Source organism: Papaver somniferum, unplaced genomic scaffold (assembly GCF_003573695.1).
Source record: "Papaver somniferum cultivar HN1 unplaced genomic scaffold, ASM357369v1 unplaced-scaffold_132, whole genome shotgun sequence".
Classification (NCBI taxonomy): Eukaryota; Viridiplantae; Streptophyta; class Magnoliopsida; order Ranunculales; family Papaveraceae; genus Papaver; species Papaver somniferum.
The window spans coordinates 24090138-24110849 of NW_020622381.1; the positions used below are offsets into that span (position 1 = coordinate 24090138).

General features: G+C 35.4%; 2 protein-coding genes across 2 annotated transcripts; both read right to left on the reverse strand.

The window, feature by feature from the left end:
• Nucleotides 1-69: 69 nt before the first annotated feature.
• LOC113333346 (K(+) efflux antiporter 3, chloroplastic-like) lies at nt 70-8609 on the reverse strand. Its single transcript, XM_026579856.1, has 19 exons — nt 8361-8609; nt 6960-7352; nt 6549-6650; nt 6300-6380; nt 5862-5963; nt 5193-5270; nt 4695-4763; nt 4508-4558; nt 3744-3857; nt 3554-3655; nt 3334-3468; nt 2518-2699; nt 2311-2446; nt 2097-2165; nt 1904-2005; nt 1479-1640; nt 1106-1195; nt 852-1013; nt 70-603 (listed from the first exon to the last, which is right to left on the reverse strand). Exons 1-19 carry the CDS (start codon nt 8394-8396, stop codon nt 307-309), a joined length of 2463 nt encoding a protein of 820 aa, XP_026435641.1. The 5' UTR covers nt 8397-8609; the 3' UTR covers nt 70-306.
• A 330-nt stretch (nt 8610-8939) lies between these two features.
• Nucleotides 8940-9740, reverse strand: LOC113332934. Its single transcript, XM_026579429.1, has one exon. The coding sequence runs from the start codon at nt 9738-9740 to the stop codon at nt 8940-8942; it is 801 nt and encodes a 266-aa protein (XP_026435214.1).
• Nucleotides 9741-20712: the final 10972 nt, after the last annotated feature.

The window sequence follows — 20712 nt, forward strand, 5'->3', positions numbered from 1 at the left end:
TATAGGTTTCAATTTCGAGGGTTACCCAATAAGTCATCATGATGCAGGGTTCTTGTTCTGGGTTTGGCATAAAAATGCAAATGATCGGATCGGTTAATTTATTTCATCAATAAATATACAGAAGAATGTACAAATGTATGGCCAAGTAATAAACTCAACTTCCTGTGCCCATTTACAACAGAAACAAAATAAACTCATTCCGGTGCCCATTTACTACAGAAGCAACAAAATAAACTCATTTAGGATCTTCCTAGAAAAACATATGTACCAGATAATTTTGTTTACTGGAAAAATACGACAAATATCCTAAGATCGATCAATTGTGGTTGGTATTTTATTTTCTTCTTTATCTTTGTTGGACGCACCGTCATCTACATCCAACTCACAGTACGTTACACCTTTTCCATCTTCAACATCCTCAGATACATCTGTAATAGATTTAGGGTAATTTAGACCAGACATGGCCCTTATATCTGATGGTTCGTCTGAAATGTAAGGTGGCTCTGTCTCTGTCTGTTCTTGGTTCTGCTGCTTCTGCATTCCTTTTTTAAGTGGGATTGATGAGTTAGTTGTTCTGGAACCCATCAAGTCCGTAACTCTTACCTGATACAAATTAACCATTGCTTTGTCCCGTTAGTATTGTTGGAAAAAAATCTACAGCTGAAAGATAGTCACTGTTTACTTAAATATTACAGTCACACTGCAAGACCTTTATAATCCCAAGTATATGGAACTTTTCCTAGAAAATGACTTCATTTGTAGATGGTGATTCCTCAAAAATTGCAAGTATAGGTTTTCTTATTTGTAATTACTGTACAATCAGAAGTTTGACTCATTCGTCACACAATTACCTGTATAGGCTTCATGACACCGAATTCTCGGTCAACATCTCGGCTCAAATTGTCTTGAGCTTGAAGCTCCATGGAATCTCGAACAATGTTGCTCAAAAAGTTCACGTCATCGGACATAATGCCGAGCCCTTTCAATAGTTTAGACCCCAGTTGAAGACTGGTCTGGAAACAGAAATCAGTTAATATGCAGTGAAGAGAGAATTAACAAGCTTAAGAACCACCAACAAGAAAGGAAAGATAGATTTGTTTGGTACCTCAGCATTTTCAAGAATGGCGTCTGTTGCACCTGCTTTCTTCAATTCTATGAGATGCGCAGAATCCTGTGCTCTGGCATATATTGGGATCTGTTTCAATTTTAGAGAAATTATAAAGTGTTTTCTCTTTTCGAAAGATTACTCTAGACATCACAGGGGGATACATTGTCCTGAGATACTGCTATTTTACAAGGGGGGTTTCCAAGGCCTTTACACCTTCAGTTTCTTTTTTCTTTCTAGATTGCCATGCTTATCTAGATTTTGTCTTACTTCAAGAAAGCATTAAGCATTGTAATTTACTGGCCTCTAATAAGTATGTAGCTCTGGGCAACAAAAAGAGTTTCCAGTAAAGCAGGGAAGTCGCAGAAAGTACCGCTGGGAAGGCAAGGCGAATTCTTTGAACAGAATCAACAGTCTTCTGTTTTCCTGTATACATAACCATCACAGCTTTTGGAGTAGAAATGCCAGCTGATTGCAAAACAGCTGGACGCGACCCATCACCATATAGGATTGGGAATCCCATTTTCCGTTGATTCTGCACATGAAAATCTTGTATACAAATCTTAATATAAAAGAGTAGTCTCCCAAGAATGGGTTGGCAATATAAGAACATGCGGGTTTCAGAAAAACAAAAACACGTGTACATCAACTGGATAACAGCAGTATGGGGAAAAGTTTCAACATTATGCAACTCAACTGGATAGATATATAAAGTTCATGGAAACAAGAAAATGGAGTCTCGAACATCATATTTAAATTTGAAGGATAACAGCAGTATTAGAATTTTTTTGCTCTCACCTTAACCACTCGAGGATCAATATCAAAAGCTACGTAAGGCCACCCCACAAGGTCTCCATACATTTCAGATGCCAATGGTGTCGATAAGAAATTCGCAAGAACCTATATGAGGAAAAGATTAAAAGCCCTGAATATGGAAAATAAATACACTAGTCAAATTCACAAGCTAGTTTACCATAAATAAATTTCGTACCTGACCCATTTGTCCAAATCCTAAAATTACGACAGGTTCAGTAACATTGAAGTCCACTTCAGCAACTTTCTGATAAGACCAAACAGTTGCATCTCAGAGTATATACCAATTTGGTGTTCGGGGAAACAAAAATGAGGAAACTCAAATGCAGTAAGAATTAATTTTCACATGATAAGCCTAGATTTCTCCAAAATATTATGCTTCAGATACATACATCCTTTGCATCAAGCTTCTCATCAAGGAAATCAGAAGCTTTCCTTCCAAGATCATTGAGCAGGGGAGTTAACGCCATTGACAAGACAACAACAATTATGAGCAATTTGTTCAGCTCAAGCGGCAGCACTCCAAGCCTACACAATAAAACAACTATGAGACAAACACACTAAAACTTGGAATTGATTGCTGCTTATTTCTGACAGACCTATTTGCCAGCGAGAATACCACAAATCCAAACTCCCCCCCTTGGGAAAGAAGTAATCCTGTCCTAATACTTTCTTGCCAAGTTAGTCCGAAACGGGGGCCAAGCGCTGTTATAATGAATGTCTTGATGGCGATCAGACCTGCCAAGAGCGAAAGTATATTTGGCCATTCTCGGATCAGAACCTGTATAACAGATAACCACGAAAGAACACATATTAATTTTAAATTCGGGAGGAGCTCATTTTATAGGAAGACACGCTACACATAATCTTTGTTTTCTAATGAAATCAACCATTAAAGCTTAAAGAGGAGTTGGAGGACATTTTTTCTTCTCCCACATCAGTAGCAGAAATGCACAATTTTATGCGCATGTGTATTATCTAACGAATTTTATTAACAATTTTCCACATTCGTCTACTTGAACAGTAGATCCTAATAAGTGGAAATCCTGAAACAAAGGGTCCGAGGCACCTAGTTAACCCAAAGTCCGAAGATGTCAAAAGTGAAATACGTCATCCTTCAGTATACCAAAGATAATGCAGAGGCATGGTGTTAAAATTTAAAAGTTTGTGGTGGTTTTCATTCGACTCCGCTATAGCTGCTGCATAGTTCTTAATATTAGCGTGTATAGGAAAAATGGACAATTCACTACACATATGGATAGGATAGTTCGATATACGCCAATGTTCTCTTTTATGATTCACACTTCTTCACATTTTAATAGCTAAATTTGTAACAAAGATATAAACAAAAATGCACGAGAACAAGAAATGAGGTCTTGTACGCATAACAACATGCATATGGAGTTGTATAATACCTGTGTGTCAATGGACGTCCCTGTTGTCACAAAAAACAACCCAAGAAGTAACCCTCTAAAAGGTCTTATATCAGCTTCAATCTGCGTCCTAAAATTAGTCTCTGCTAGAAGAGCCCCAGCCAAAAAGGCTCCTAGCTGTACAGTGAAAACCAGTTCTAAGTTATTTCCACATGTAAACATGTTTATCCTATATTCCCTTCCAGATGAACATATTGCTAACCGTGTCACTGAAGCCCAACTTTTGGGTAAGAAGTGAAGTCCCAGCCACTGTAAGCAAACAGAGAGCAACAAAAGCTTCTGAGCTCCTTGTTTCTGCAACCACCTGTGATAAAAAAGGTGACCTGAATATCTCGTATGAAGAGTCTTGACCAACGTTTATGTGTGCAGCTAACTAAGTAAGGTGTACGAACTTCAAATATACGCCGGAGAACTAATTTCCCTCCAAGAGAAAGCAAACCAAGTCCCAGTAAAGCCTTCAAGCTTTCAGCAGCAAGCTGCGGCAAAATGCTTTCCCCTACCAGATTCTACATATACCAAAAAATAACATCAGAGTGTGTGGTTTAACTAACGAATATGAAGAGAAAGCAAGGAGTACCATAGAGCAAAAAGGTATTCAGTTCTTTATCAAATAATAACAAAGAAGTAATAGCTTAGTGTACATAGATTTTGTTCTGCAAAATGTTTATGTTGAGGGTTGGTGGTGACTTCCGGGAAAAAGAAACGGTTTGATGGTCACACCTGAAAAATGAAGCGAGACTCCTATTCTGGTCACCAAATATATTGGATAAGAATACAGTGCATTTGTTTGCTGAGGTTTCATAACCAACTAGAAGCTGTAGAAGAACGTGTTTGGATGATAATGCTGCTCTAGATGAACGGCAAGTCTAGGAAGCGGAATCATGAACGATGGTGAAGTGGATTTGAGGAACTAGTAATCTCAATTAGATGACTAAGCTCACTTAGTAATTGCGAACTAATGTGGTCAAAGTTCAACTGCTACTAAACAAGACTATCTCATGAAATAACCAATATTACAAATAAGAGAACAAAAGAGGAATAAGTGAAATGGAGTTCTAAACGGCATGATATGCTCATGATCATATACACTGAATATCTCTATCTATCTTCACCAATAGTTCAGTTAGGTTACATTACTAGCACGTAGTTTGCATACCTGAGTCTCTAGCACCGGAAGGATGACTAAGAGAGGAACAACAGCTATATCCTGCAAATATCAACAAGTTGGTTGGCAAACAGTCATTGACTTGTTGTTTTATAATTCAGCACTTTGCATCATCCATAACCAATCTAGAAATATAATAGTAACAAACAAGAATGAATGTATTTATTTTGGCAAGAACCTGCAGCAAAAGTATTCCCAGAGTTGCTGAGCCAAATCTTGTTGGGAGCTCACCTCTTTCTGCAAGAAGCTATAAAGTGAATACAGTAAGATATCTATACAAGAGATACAGCTAATCTTGCTAGCATTATTACTATCTCTGCAATATAAGTGAATGAAAGGATATCTATGTTCATATGGATGGACAACTTTGGATCAAAATAATCATGATCAAGGAATATGTCGTGAGCTTCTGACTGAAGCAGAAGGTTGAAGATGCATACAGTACTTTGGATCTACCGGCATCTATTGTAATCTCATTTTTGTCAGTTGGTATTTCTGCTTCTTCCACGGTGATGCATAAAGAGAAATAAGAATAAACATTAAGACATTCATCCCGTCCCAGCGAAAAATTGATAGCGCTCATTCTTTCATATACCGAAAATCATTGCCAACGGGCTAAGTTAAACTGAGAATTAATTGCTCTACAAAGTCAATCTCACTGGCTGAATCTATATACCTGAAGCACGAAAGCGGAAGACGACAATGAGAGAGCAGCCCCAATCACTATAGCTTCATCGATTGTTCTGATATTGACCTGTATTTTTTACAAACCATGGTAAGTGAAAAAATATGTGTGATAGTTCGTCAGTTGTCACAACTATCAAAAAAGAAATTTTAAGGTGCAACACCTTAATGCAGTAGCATGCACGACCTTCTGTCTAAGACAACTAACTAAGCACATATGATGATGCCTGTCCTCGAGAAGTATCAAACATTCGACATCAGTAGCAGAAAACAAAAAAAGATCCCGTACCTGGTTAAATGGTTTGGAGGTTTGATGTCAAGGTGGGTATCTAGTATCTATTATTCACGTTTCTATAAAACCCACAACTTTCACATGACAACTCATATTTATACATATTAAAAATACACACACACAAAATGGACACTCTGATGTAGGTGTATGTCTATCCCTTATTGCCTGAACTCAGCAGATTATATCACACATTCATTACAATTTTCCTCTTCCAACCGTTCAAGACTACCAACCTACAAAACTTTTAACTAGTCCGGAGATACTTTATAGAACTGCTTGCTTCTTGCTGTTATCTTGTTCAATGATCCCAGTTCTATGAGGCTTTACAAATTGGGAAATACCATTCTAAAGAGGATAGTTCTATCTTACCAGATCCGATCTCGAGTGGAATAGAAACTGCAAAATTTGGGTTCCAATAGCCCCATTTGGTGGAAGTTCAAATGATGTAAAAGCAAGGGTAGACAGGACAACCTTCACATGAAAAGTAAAAAAAAAAAAAGAGATAAGAGAATGCTTTAAGTTAAGAAACTTATAAAAATGATGGAAGAAGGTATTAGCTTATTTCTACACACACACACCAAAGCTCTCAAAGGCGAAAATTCGTAAACAAATTGTGAACACATAAATCAAGGTAACCTTTTCAGAAAACCAACAACAAGTTAATCTAACCAATCTTCAAGCAGCATTCTCAGTATTTCTGATCTAGATGAGCTAAAGTGAAACAGGCCTAACGTATGCAAGGCCAGTAGTATTAACTTGTGCATAATTCTAGTCCACACTACATTTAGTAGTTAAGATATGATATACCTGTGACAATCCCATCCCAAAGGCAAATTTCGCAAGGGCTTTTAACCTTGCAAACGAAAGCTCCAAACCCATCTCAAATAGCTGAAAAGAACGTCATAACATAATTCACATGCTTCATAATAGGATTTGATAATATGAAGAATATTATGGAGATAATCCCATTTTGAGGAGGTTTAGTTTTCGAAAAGAAGAGATGCACAAAAGATAAAACCATGTAAGAGTAAAAACTGTAAAAGAACTTTAACTCACCAGGAAAAGAATTCCCCATTCTGAAAGAACCTTGACATCTGTGAGGTTTCTAATCAAACCAAACTGATTCAACACAACTCCAGCAAAAAAGAAACCAAGAATCTGCAAATTAAAAATAGTGATATACTGAGGGATGTGCAATTATAAACAGAAATTACAACTTCAAACCATGATAATTTGAAATTGTGATGGATGATTTAAAGGGCCGAAACGCCGTATACGTGTAACCGAATTTTTTGCGACCAGAAGCGAAGATTGGGTAATATTGTGTGGATTATATTCATGATGATGGATCATGCACATGAACAAACCATGTAAGACAATTCAAGAGCACATACCAGTGTGAAGTGTCTGCTCATAGATACAAGAAAAACACAAAGAAAATTTTTGGAAAGGTTAAAGCTGGCTTACGGGGCTAGATTTAATGAGCTTGAATGCAGGAACAATCAGAACAGTCACGCCCAGGAACGTTAAAGTGTCGAATCCTAAATCATTAATGACATCAACAGCACTGGCGACATCATATTGAGCACATATCTTGAATTTTCCTTTCTGGACCTTTTTAAGGCGTCGGCAACTATTACTACCTCTCCTTCCAAAAACATATGGAGTTAAAAATGCTATGCCCCCAGAGCTACTCCCCGGGATAAATGAGGAATGATTCTTTCTGAGGTTTATTTTGTATGACAGATGACCGACTTGCTGGTTATAAGAAGATTGGACATAAAAGGAATGCCTGCTCGAACTTGAAAAGGCCTTAGGGTATTTCCTCGTCAAGCTAATTTGATCCATGGTGGCGTGCCCCTGCAAGATATAGCCATAAATCAGCATTTGTAAGAACAGATATGTCCCAAAGCACGGGGAATAACATGGAAAACAATATAATATCAAATTTATTGTGGGAGAAAGTAAATCCGTATGTATGCACAGGTTACATAAGAATAAAGCTACCATGAAGTAGTACTATCTGCCTCCTTCACTTACATTGTCAATACCAAATACATTAATAAGCTAATAGGCATTTTTGCTGCTTGCAAAGTTCGTCTCCATCCAACTCAAAGCCAATTGGCTCTTGAGTGAATTGCCCCCACTATTACTATAAGCAGCATAGGCTCTCAATGTCATCATGTCGAATTTTCTATTCTCAACTCTGATTGTACAATATTGAGATGTAACACCGACTAAGAGAAGCCAACAAAATTTAAGCCGGGTTGGTAAATCTCAAGAATTATTAGAGTGCAAAGGCAGGTTAGGAGCTGGAAATATCTAGCCTTGGGAAATCGGTTCTCTCAATAGTTCTTATTCGGTTAAGACTGAGTATAAATAGGGAAATGTCCTCATTTGTTATCACTCAAGCATCAAGTAGAGTTGACTCCTCCTCAAGTAAGAGTGAGATACAAGAGCTCTCCTCACCCTGGGTTGTGTAAGAGAAAGTGGTGGTGTGGGAGAGTGGAACGCATGAGTGTTTAGTGAGCAAGTGTGTCTGGAGCTTAAGTATGGAATAGAAATTTTGCAATGAGTTAAATAAACTGTTGCCGTGTCGAAATTCTGCCCTAATCTCTACTCATTGTCAAGAGTTGTTAGCTAAGCTTCCACAAATCAGACTCTGCATACAACAACTTAATCTATGATTCCCTGTACCACATTTGACATATCTACACTAGACTGAGATTTGTTCAAAACACCAAAATACAGTAAAGAAGTATTGTTCAACCCCTCCACAAACATTACCTGAGCTAATCTAAGTATTCAAGAAGTGAACTTAAAACTATAGAAAACCAATGATCCATTTCAAAGAAGTTAAAAATTTACCTCAAGAAATTGTGGAGAAGCCAATGAAGCTGCCATAGCTCCAAGCACTATGTTGTAGCCAAATCCTCAAATGGACTGAATATAATCACTGATTGGAAACAACTACTTCAGAATCGAATTGTTTATTACTGAAGCTACAATATTTCATTTTCTAAGGAAAAATGAAGAGCATTTGTTCCTTGTTTGAATACCCTAAAACAAAAAGAGGATGAAATTGGTAGAAATTGTAATATGTATGTTCAATTTTGTATGGGTGGAAGAGAAGGGAGAGAGTAGACCACATGTTTTTAGTGTTGTTTGAGAGAAACGTTAAGACTTGGGAAGCTTGCGTGGAGAAAATTCGAACAGACTTTATTTTGTTTTTTTTTCCAGAGAAAACTGTATTGTGTTTAACGTCCAATGAAAATAGGCGCCTGTTATTCTTCTTTTGTGGATAATGTGATAGCGACCATGTTATTAAAAATTTAAATGCTTCGAAAACAAAAATTAAAAATTTAAAGAGGCAGTATCGCTCACTTTTATTCACACTTATTCTTTTTTTTTTTTGAAAATAGAAATATATTACTGAAACAGAGTTGACTAAACATTTGATTCATTCTCATTAAGAGCGAGCTCAAATAGAGTTGTCCTGCTGATGATTGAATATGTAAGATTAGTCTCCTCTTGAACTGATACAAGGTTTGTACTTATATTACAAGAATCGTAAGCTTTAACAGTGTCAAAAGCAATTGTTGGAATTAGAAATAAGGGAGTTTGGTCAAACCAAGAAGTTGCAGTGGTACTTATTCTTCCTTTCTTTGCCAACTGGCCTGTCACTTTGTTTGCTCGTCTGTCTACGTACTGGAAACCCAAAAAAGAGATCATTTGTTCTACTAGATTCTTAACTTCATCTAGAATTGCAATGCTTTGCCATTGGATAGTTGATTCCTTCCCCTGTAAATACCTAATTGTCGCCATGTTATCTCCTTCTATGACTAGATGTTGTATGTTATGTAGTTTGGCCCACTTAGCTGCTTGAAGAAGAGCTAGAGCTTCTGCTTCTTCAGCAGTGGAAGTCCTGAAGATGCCTGATTCTGCTCCTTTGAAGGTTCTTGTCCAATTACGAAGAACAAAACCAAAACCTGCATTAGTTTTTTCAGATAACGAAGAAGCATCACAATTTAGTTTGAAAGTATTTTTGATTGGGAAGGTCCAATGTGGTATTGCTTTGATAGTTTTATCTTGTGTTTGATTCAAACTATTTAAAGTCATTGGATACCAGTACTCATAGTGTTTTGATATATCTAGTGCTAACTGAATTGGTGTTCTAGATTTATCTTCAAATATCCGAAGACACCTTTCTTTCCAAATAAACCAGCACTTGGTTGCAGCTAGTGTCATTGAGATGAAATTAAAATCTCCTGCTCACCATTCATTATATTTATGCAAGAAAGAAGTATTAATAGAAGTTGAGTTGTGAGGTACTCCCTGAACTGCCATTGGTTGTAGATTCCACACAGCTTTAACATAGTCACATTCAAAGAACATATGAAAAGTAGATTCCACAACAGTCTTACAAAAAACACATTTGTCGTCCACTGATTTTAAGTTCTGTTTTAGTAGGTAATGCATTTTACAGGCATTTCCAAATAAACAGTTTGATTCTCTGCGAAGTATCCATGCTCCATAATCCTTTCCAAAACTTTTTTGTTTTGTCAGGGATGGTGCTAGATGGATTCAGTAACTTTGCATATAAAGATTTAACAGAAAATTCACCGTTTCTAGTAAGTAACTATCTCAATTTATCCTTTTACAGTTTTCCATCCCTTTGTGTGTATAATCTTATGTTCATTATTTCACTGACCAAAAATCTATCAAAAGTTGAAAGTAACAAAGACTCATTCCACTTCTTTGTGTTATGATTTATCAAATCAGCCACACGTGTTATATTAGAGTTTCTAGGGACAAAACTAGCTAGAGTTTGTTCCCTATTTGGTAATCATTTATCATCCCATACATTTATAAAGAATCCATTTCCTACCTCCCAAACACTATACTTTTTTATATGCTGAATACCTTGTGAAATGCAATTCTAAATCCAAGAAGTTGTTGATTCTTTTTGGGTTGAAGAGCTCATGTTTTTTTAAAGTATTTTCCTTTTAATATTTGAGCCCATAAATCATCAGGACTACTCACAAATATCCAGGCTATCCTGCTAATCATAGCTTGGTTCACTTTGTTAGCCTTTAAAACTTAACCTCCCTTGGTCAATTGGTTTACATAAGAAATCAAAAGATTTTATGTAAATACCTTTAGAGTTAGTATGTTTTCCCCACCAAAAATCTCTCTGAATATCATTTATTCTTCTGGTAATTTTTTTAGACAAAACAAAACAGCCCATGCTAAAAATTGGCATGCTAGAAAGAACAAATTTATTTTGAACAATCTTACTTGATTGGGATAAGATTTTTGCTAACCAGTTCTTAACTCTCTATTACATTTTTTCTATAACGCTATCAAAGGACTTAAGTTTTGATTTATCTATGAATAAATGTACTCCTAAATGGGTGTTTCTGATATATTTTTTTTAATACCTTGGTGTTTATTATGAACGTTTTTACTAAAAAACAGACCAGATTTTGCAAAATTTATTACTTGCCCAGAGGCTTTACTAAAAGGATTAATGGCTTCTAGAAGATTTTTACAGCTAAGAATAAATGAGACGTAGGTGTTGATTTTGGGGTGAGTTTGATACCTATTACCGGTTTCACTGATTCCAAATGACACAGGAGTATAGAAAGAATCTCCATACACAGGATAAATAAATAGGGAGATAAAGGATCCCCCTAGTTGGTTTAAACTCCTTATGGGGGTTCCCATTTAGTAAAACAGATATGGAGGAACTTGAGATACATTGATAAATCAGTTCACTCCAATGGCTGGAGAAACCAAAGGCCTTTAGATTTTTTATCAAGAAGTGCCAATTAACTCTATCAAATGCCTTAGACATGTCAATTTTTGCTCATATGTTTATTGTTTTCTTTTTACTTTTCTTCATTGAATGGACAATCTCATGAGCAACAATAATGTTGTCTGAGATTTGTCTAGAAGAGAGGAAGGCATACCGGGGGGAGAAATGATGTTTTCTAAAGATTTTTTGAACCTGTTAGCCATTAATTTAGCTATGACTTTGTAAGGAGTGTTACAAAGTCCAATTGGCCTAAAATTTGCAGGAGATTTGGGATTTTTAATCTTTGGAATTAAAAACAAGAAAGTCTTATTTGGATCCACATGTTGTTGTTTATTTTTGAAAAAATCTTGTACTACTGCTATCAATTGTGTTCCTACAGTTTCCCATTTATGTTTGAAGAAGCTCACTGGGAAGCCACTGGACCAGGTGATTTGTTAGACTTAAGATTTTCACTGAATTCCAAATTTCTTCTAAAGTTGGGATAGCAGTTAAAGCTAGATTTTCTTCCAAAAAGATGCAGGGCTTAATATGTTTAAAAATTCCATCCTCTGTGTTAACGAAGTTTTCAGAAAAAAGATCAGAATAATAAGATGTGAGGACATCTTTAATTTCATGTCTAGAAGTAACCACTTTATCATCTCTATCCTGAATGCAATCTATATTGTTCCTTTTTCTTCTTTTTAAAGTTGTGGCATGAATTTTTTTTTTGTTTCTTTCTCCTAAGGAAATTGTATTGTTCCTAGATTGTTGTTTAGCTATTTCTTCTTCAGTGTCGTACAAAGCCTCTAATTCCAAACCTTTTTTGTTTATTAGCTCACTAATACTCCCCTGAGATGTTTTAGCTAAGAGATTCTCAATTTGTTTGATTAGATGTTTAATTCTTTTATTTGGTTTTCCAAAAATATTTTTTTCCAAAAATTCAAATTTTCTCCCAAGATATTTATATTTTGGATTAGATTCAAAGCCGGAGAATCAGAAAAACATTTTGTCATACTTTGTCGCTAGCCTGTACCTTATTCTGTCTGGTGGCCCTCATCCATTCCGGCGTGTGCCTCAACAGTTACCATCCGTTAGTTATCAACGGCTACCTGAAGATTCTGTTAGTTATCAAGTTAGTCTCCACGCGTCGCGCGTGTGTTGGTTGTTCTAGATCCAATAATGTATTTAAATGGTCTTCCCTGAGCTTGTAAGAACTAATGAGAATTTGATAAATAATATATGAGGCTGGTTCTTTGAATCAGAGTTACTTTTCTGTATCGATTGATGATCTAATTGTACTAAGACTAGTACAATTGGCATCAGATCCGTTCTGATCTTACGATGGGCGTTCCGATTGTGCGTGAATTATCTGAAACCACTACTGAGAAATTTTCTGCCATTGAAGACAAATTGGCGAGACTCAACCAACGTCTGGAGGAAAATTATGTTCATATCAAGGATAAGTTTGAAGCTAATGATCTTCTAATCTCTCAGGTAAATTATCAACTATCTGAACTATTACTTCTAGTGAAACATTAGACTCATGTGTCTCCCAATGGTGGTGAATCTAATAGAGCTTCTGGATCTAATGGTCATCATGGTGAAATTCATTTTGGGTCATTAATTTCTCACTGAGACAACCATAACTCTTATTGTCTGCCAAATCTCGACTTCCCTCACTTTGATGGTGAAAATCCAAGAGGATAGATTCAAAAATGTGAGCGTTACTTTCAGATCCATAAAATTGATGATGGACGACGAGTAAGTATAGCTTCTCTTCATCTTGATGGTCCAGCAGATCAGTGATTCTTAAATTTTCAGATAGGTAAATTTGCTATTACTTGGAACGACTTGTGTGTTGGTATCTGTACTCGTTTTGAAAACCCATTTAATGATAATTATGTTGGAGCTTTCAACAAACTGATGCAGATTATTTCTGTGGAAGATTACTTTGAACAATTCGAAAATCTTAAGGCCCTTATACTAAGCAAGAACCAATATCTTACAGAGGATTATTTTATACTAAGTTTCATTAGTGGCTTGAAAGAGGAAATCTGTGGTTCTGTTTTAATGTTTCATCCACAATCTCTCATGGAGGCTTTTTCATTAGCTCGTGTAGAGGAACAGAAGTACTCTCTTTATCGCAAAACCACTAAGACATTTTCAAAACCTATCACTGATTCTTTTTCTAACAACATAGTTTTTTCTCATACTCAATTTCCTCCCAAACCAATTTTCACCACTCCCAGTACACCTAAATCCCCAACATCCACCTTCAAACCTTCTCTTCCTACTCATACTTCCAATACTTCCACAAATTCTTCCACTCTACCACCCATTAAAAGATTAACTCAAGAGCAAATGCAAGCTAGAAGGGCTAAAGGCTTGTGTTACAATTGTGATGTTTGTCAGATAAACAAAAATTCTCACTCCTTTCCAGCAGGATTGTTACAGCTATTACCAATACCTGAGCAAGCCTGGCAGCACATTTCAATGGATTTTATTGAAGGGCTTCCCTTAAGGGAGAGAAAAGATGTTATCTTAGTGGTGGTGGATAGGCTGACAAAGTACAATCATTTCATAGGTCTCTCTCATCCTTACACTGTTGCCTCTGTTGCTAAGGTATTCTTGAATAACATCTTCAAGTTACATGGACTGCCAGTTTCCATTGTCTCTGACAGGGATAGAGTATTCACCAGCAATTTTTTGCAAGATTTATTCACCACATTGGGTACCAGCCTCAATCTGAGCACTTCTTATCATCCTCAAATTGATGGGCAGAATGAAAGGGTGAATTCTTGCTTGGAAACCTATCTCAGATGCATGACTAGTCAGTAGCCAGAGAAGTGGCACTACTGGTTGTCCTTAGCGGAATGGTGCTACAATACAAGTTACCACACCAGCTTACAAATGTCACCCTTCAAAGCCTTGTATGGTTATACCCCTCCTCATTTGGCTTTCCTTCTACCATCACTACTTCAGTTGCTGCTGTGGAGACATATTTGAAGCAGAGAGATGCCGTCTTGGATACCCTTAAAGAAAATTTAGCAAATGCCCAAGAAAGGATGAAACTCTATGCTGACAAGAAAAGGGTTGATAGACAGTTTGAAATTGGAGACTTGGTGTATTTGAAACTTCAACCCTACAGACAGGTCTCCATTGCCTTGAGAAAAAAATTTAAACTCTCTGCCAAGTATTATAGTCCCTTCAAGGTTTTGCAGAGGATTGGTCAGGTAGCTTACAAAATTGATCTCCCTCCTGAAGCTAGGATTCATCATGTTTTCCATGTGTCTCAATTGAAGCTGAAGATTAGTCAGTCTGCAGTACCTTCTCCAACTCTTCCTGTGGTGGACCATGAAGGTCAGGTGGTGGTGGTTCCACATTCTCAGTTGGACTCCAGAGTTATCACCAGAAATGGTTATGAAGTTCAACAACTGCTCATTCATTGGACCAACTCCTCTCCAGAAAATGCTACTTGGGAAGATCTCTATGTGATTAGAGCTCATTTTCCAGATTTTTTATCCTTGAGGACAAGGATGTCTTAAAGGGGGAGGTAATGTCATACTCTCTGGATAGACTATACCTTATTTTGTCTAGTGGCCCTCATCCATTCCGGCGTGTGCCTCAACAGTTACTACTCGTTAGTTATCAATGGCTACCTGAAGATTTTGTTAGTTATCTAGTTAGTCGTCTTCTCTACGCGTCGCGTGTGTGTTGGTTATTCTAGATCCAATAATGTATTTAATTGGTCTTCCCTGAGCTTGTAAGAACTAATGAGAATTTGATAAATAATATCTGAGGCTGGTTCTTTGAATCAGAGTTACTTTTCTGTATCGATTGATGATCTAATTGTACTAAGACTAGTACACATTTCCAGTATTGTTTTATAACCTCTATACAAGAAGCTTCTTTTAGCCAGGTGTCATAGAACTTAAAAGTTGGAACTAAATTTAAACTACCATAGAAGAGATTAAGATAGATAGAACTATGATCAGATCCTATTGCCACCAAATTTTTAATAGATGCATCTGTGAATTCTATAATCCACTTTGCATTAGCTAAGCCCCTATCAAGCCTTTGCTTAATATTGGCATGCCCTTCTCTTTTTTTACTCCATGTAAAAATATTGCCTCTGAAACTTATATCCTCAAATCCAGTTCTTTGGATTAAATTCAAGATTGGTTCCAGTTTTTTCCTATTGAAAGGAAGACCTCCTTCTTTTTCATCACTGTTGAAGATAATGTTCAGGTCTCCTATTATTAACCATGGCGCTAAAGTCAAATTAATTTGATTAGCAATGTTCTCTAAGTAACCCATTATTTGTAGTTTAAATTCATGCTTCGGAGAACCATAAAAACAAGTTAGAAGTCGTTCATTTGAATGGAAATTCTTTTTAACAATGATATTAATCATGTTAAGGTTCCATTGAACTATTTCGAAATGAAAACCATCTACCCAAGAAATTGCTATCCCCCTAGCTATTCCATTTGGGTCAACAATGTAGGTGTTTGGGAAAAACTTAAGCACATGCTTCATTAAGCACCTTTAAGATTTGGCTTCAGATAAAAAAAGAACATCTGATTTTTCAGTATTTACTAAGTGGTTTAGATGCTGCCTGATTTTTTTTACCACATCCTTGTGTGTTCCAAGCCAATATTTTCATTAACAAGTTTTGTACTAGAAAACAAAATAAGGTAATATAACAACAACAAATTGTGAGTGAAAACAAAATATAAACTAATAATATGCTTGATTTTAGGATGACTAGGGGTTTTAAAAACATCAGGGAATATTGAGAAAAAAGTATTGAAACCTCAGCTTATAAGCCTAAACTAAAAAGCAAGCTACATATGTTTTAGTAATGAAAGCAGTAAATAAGATCTAATCATGTATGCAAAAGATTATACGAATTTTGTAAAACTGTAACTCAAGATAAAATAACAGACTATCCTGAATAAAGGGTTAGGAGTCAAAAGCTTGAGTGGAGTACAACCCTCAAGCTTTTGTTACCTGTATTCCTGCTGTAAAGTCTTGTTTGTTAAAGCAGTAGAAATCGCTTCAGATTGAATTACCAGAAAAATACACAAAAAATATTGAATAAAAGAAAATACGACGAAATAAAAATAAGATTAAGACGGGAGGTAAATGAAGGAGAGAAATCAATAGATGAAGTCAGCTTACCTCTGGGTTTTATCGGGTCAGGGGAGCGGAGGTTTAGATGTGATTTTATGACTTGCAAACAAGTGGTGATGATTTTATTCAAATTAATTTGTAAAATCGCAGAAATAAGAATGTTAAAACAACGGAGGTTACCGTTGGTTCTTAATGGAAAACAATCAAGCAAAGGCGAAAACACATCTCGTAAGTTTAGCCATTACACAGAATAAAATTGACCGGAGATGGAAAAAAACATTCAATTGATTACACAAAAATTTATATGACAAAAAGTACTTACGCAGATATGACAACTTCTAGTCTACATAAGATTAACTCCTAGTAAGATCTCCTGAAGAAGACTGGACAAACAAGGATGGTAATGGTAATTCGATAAACCACCCATAATATAGGCACTAACTGACTTACAACTTACTTCATGCTCGAAATTGTCCCTTTCATGTTCAGTTGACTCTTAAAACTTTCAAAAGGAACACAACAGATTCTTTAACTTTTTAAAAAACACAACTTTAGACGAATGTAATCGCACACTATTTCATATCAGACCAAAGCATATAATATGACCAGAGAAACCACGGTAACACCAATTTTCACTCCATAGAAGTAAGAAGATTCATTCTATTGATCAATTCTGCATCCTCCTTGGCCGAATACCCATTTTATGAACGATAATACACAAATTCACAGATTTCTTCTTCTTCTTTTTTTAAAGGAATTTGAAGGATTTTCTTTTTCTTTAAACAGAGTGCACGTATACTTGTTCCATAAAACGAACCAAACAAAGAAAGAGTTGATATTTTTTAAAAAGAAAAACCGTCAAGTGCACATACACTTGAACAACGATCAATAACGCTGAAATACTTAAGAGTACAAACAATTCTTAGATCCCAATTAAATATTAAAAAGAGAAACAAGTTTTCAACCACACTAACAGAAGATCTAAATATAAAGATAGATGATATTTTAAAACAATGGGTTAACTTCAAAAAGGTTTTTAGAAAGAAATGGAGTTAAAAAATACCACAAACAAAGGGATTTATAAGGGAAAGACAGAAGAGGATGCATGAGTACCCAATCAAACCAGGGACAAGATTAAAAACAAACATCAAAGGATAGGACTTTTATCAAACAAGTGGATGGCTACATATCCAAAGGATAAACTTAACTCTATCAACATTGTGATTTAAACGACTAACAAACTTAAATCTAGCTACCCAATCTTCATTGGGGTTGAACAATATTATCGTGAATGAATGGATCATAATCCACACATAAGAGCAATAAAAGAAAGATTAAGGCGATCATGCAAAAGATGGTTCGAAACTTCAAAACCCCTGTTGTCGTTGTATCAATTACAAACAATACCAATCAACAACCTAAGAAAGGGGAGAAGAAGCTTAAAACCTCAGAAATTGACAGAAAGACTCTGAGCCCATGTTGTTGTTGTATATAATGCAACAATACCCATAGCAACCTAGAGAAGGGGAAAATAGATTGATTCCAAAATCATAAACAAGAGCAACAATCAGAGAAATATCTGTGTTAATGAGAACCACAACTTACATTCTTACTCGGACTGAAGTGAGAAATCAAATTAAAGCAATAATAAGATGAAAACAAGTAAAAAAAACAAATAATTTATCACATTTTTGTCAATCACAAGACACTCCAATCCGCTCCTCATAGCTCATGTACCATTTAGTCACCCAATGGTTAGCTAAGATGATTACTTTTCCATGGCGGAAGACTAAAAATAAACTTTTTTTTTTAGAGAGGAGAGAGAACACCAAACTCCGCACTTATTTGAACTTGGTTCCCTTGTTCCCTTAAAAAAGTAGCCAACATCTAAAGTTCACACTCGAATGTCTTTTTTAGTATAACATCTAAACTGCAATCGATTTGAAGCTAATATTATATGATATGTTATTCTCACAAAAATCTATATACTTATCAAAAATGATTTTCTAAGTAGTAGATGATGGTGTTATATATCTCGAAATGTGTCCATTTTTGGTAAGTATATAGAGTTTTATAAGAGGAACATATACCTAAAATATTAACTTCAAATCCCTTATCGTTGGTCTTATTCAAAAAATTGGCGTCCAAAGCGTGAGATAGTGTGAGAATTATAGTATATTTATTGAGGGAGATCGCTTCACACTTTTATTCTCACACTATCTCACTATTTAAAGGTTTTTTTATATGAATAAAAACCAAATTGTATAAGATGCTAGTATTTTGGTGGTATGTTTCTTTTACAAATCTCTACATACCTATAGAAAATGAATGCATTCCAAAATATTAAACCTCACAATCTACCAATCTTACTTTAATAACTCATTTTCAAAGTAGTAGATTAAGGTGTTATACATCTAGGAATACACTCATTTTTTTGATAGGAACCTAGAGCGTTGTAAAAGGAACATATTCCCAAAATATTAGCTTTAATTCTGTTACCTTTTGATTTTTATTCACAAAAATGACGTCCAAAATGTGAGATAGTGTGATAATAAAGATGTAAGACGATCATCTCTCATATTTATTTATTTAATATTATTATTATTGATGAGATTTATTTTAATAACCAAACCAATATTTTATTCCAATTAAGAAATTTTATACGATGGTTTTCAAGAAAAACAAGTATACCATAAACGTAAAACAAATACAAGAAAGATGCAAAATGCAATAAACTGTGAAGAGAATGAATGATTTATAATGATAATACTTAATTCTTGTACTCAGAGATTGGAGAAAGAATGATACTCGAATTATAGTTCGACCATTTTTATTTGTTTTCTTCTTGGAAAGAAGATGCTCTCATATGAGAGATGAGTGATTTTTCCAAAAATTCTTTATCAATAGCGACTAACACAAAAGCACAAGATCCATTTCTCTGTTGAAGGGATACTTGATCTTGGCCACATTGAATCACCGATGCACTTGTATCCAAGATAACAAACCATGAACAAATGAAACACTACAAAATACAATCATTGAGTTATCCTTTACGTAGGACGTTTATTTTCTCATATATATATATATATATATATATATATTATTTATATTTAAAACAAGTTTATCTAATTTTTTAGGCAATATTTAAATGCAAAAATAAGTTTAGAATGATTTTTAATTTAAAGTACCAACTTTATCCTTCTATAGTGAATCTACTCATTTTATGTTTTAATTAATATTTAGGGTTCTTGTTGGTCATTGGGTTAGATTATAAATTGGTTTTGAAAACGCGTAGGTATTAAAAACACCACCAACTTTTTCGTTCGACAACCTGTATGGAAAAGACCTAATACAATTCCAAATAGACCAACTTAATGATCCTTGACAATATGCATATAAAGTTTATATCTATACCTCTTCTCAATCAGTATATTAAGACAATTAGTCCGTGAACCTTATTTTAAGAAGAGTACTTGGAAGATATCAAAAATCAATATCCAATATCAATCTAGTCGTATCCAAATAATCCAATTGGAATTTTGCGAAGTAATTAAACTTGTTATCTATGTTTCAAGATACGAATTATACAAAAAAACTCGTAATCGATTATAATTAGATGGACGTATCTACTAAGATTGAATACGTACAACTTGCGTAAATCCAATTTTAAAGATAAACAATATAATGAGGAAAAGGAAAAACACAAGACACTGGAAGTTTTGTTTACGTGGAAACCGCAATTGCAGAAAAACCCGGGGACCTCGTCCGGATTGAATATCGAGTTGTATTAACCAACTTCAGATACTATCATACTATCAGACTTCGGACTGGAATGAAGATGAGACCGAAGCAGCCCTCCAAGCTATTTAGTTATAACCGCGGTCCTTACGTCACTTAAACCTCACAAGGCTCCACACTTGATTCCCTTAGCTGACGTCCTTTACAGCCCAAGAGATGTTCCAGCCTCAGTGAAGACTTTTAATACCAATCTTCCTCTAACAGATAATCCTATTTGATTTCCGTTTAGATCGAGAGATTAAGATGTGGAGATTTGTTTGTAATAGACAAGCCAGCAAACCTCACAAATCCGGAACTTACGAATCCCAAGGTGCATCCTAGATTCTTAACCACCTCTCAAGAACAATCTTCAAAAGATCACTTAAGATCGATTTTCAGATATCTATCTTGAGGAATTACAAAGTCTGAGAGGAAGAGAACTTTGTAATTTCTATCTATCTTGCTTGAAAGAGATTACGAAAACCTCGATAACAGAAAATAAATATCAGGATA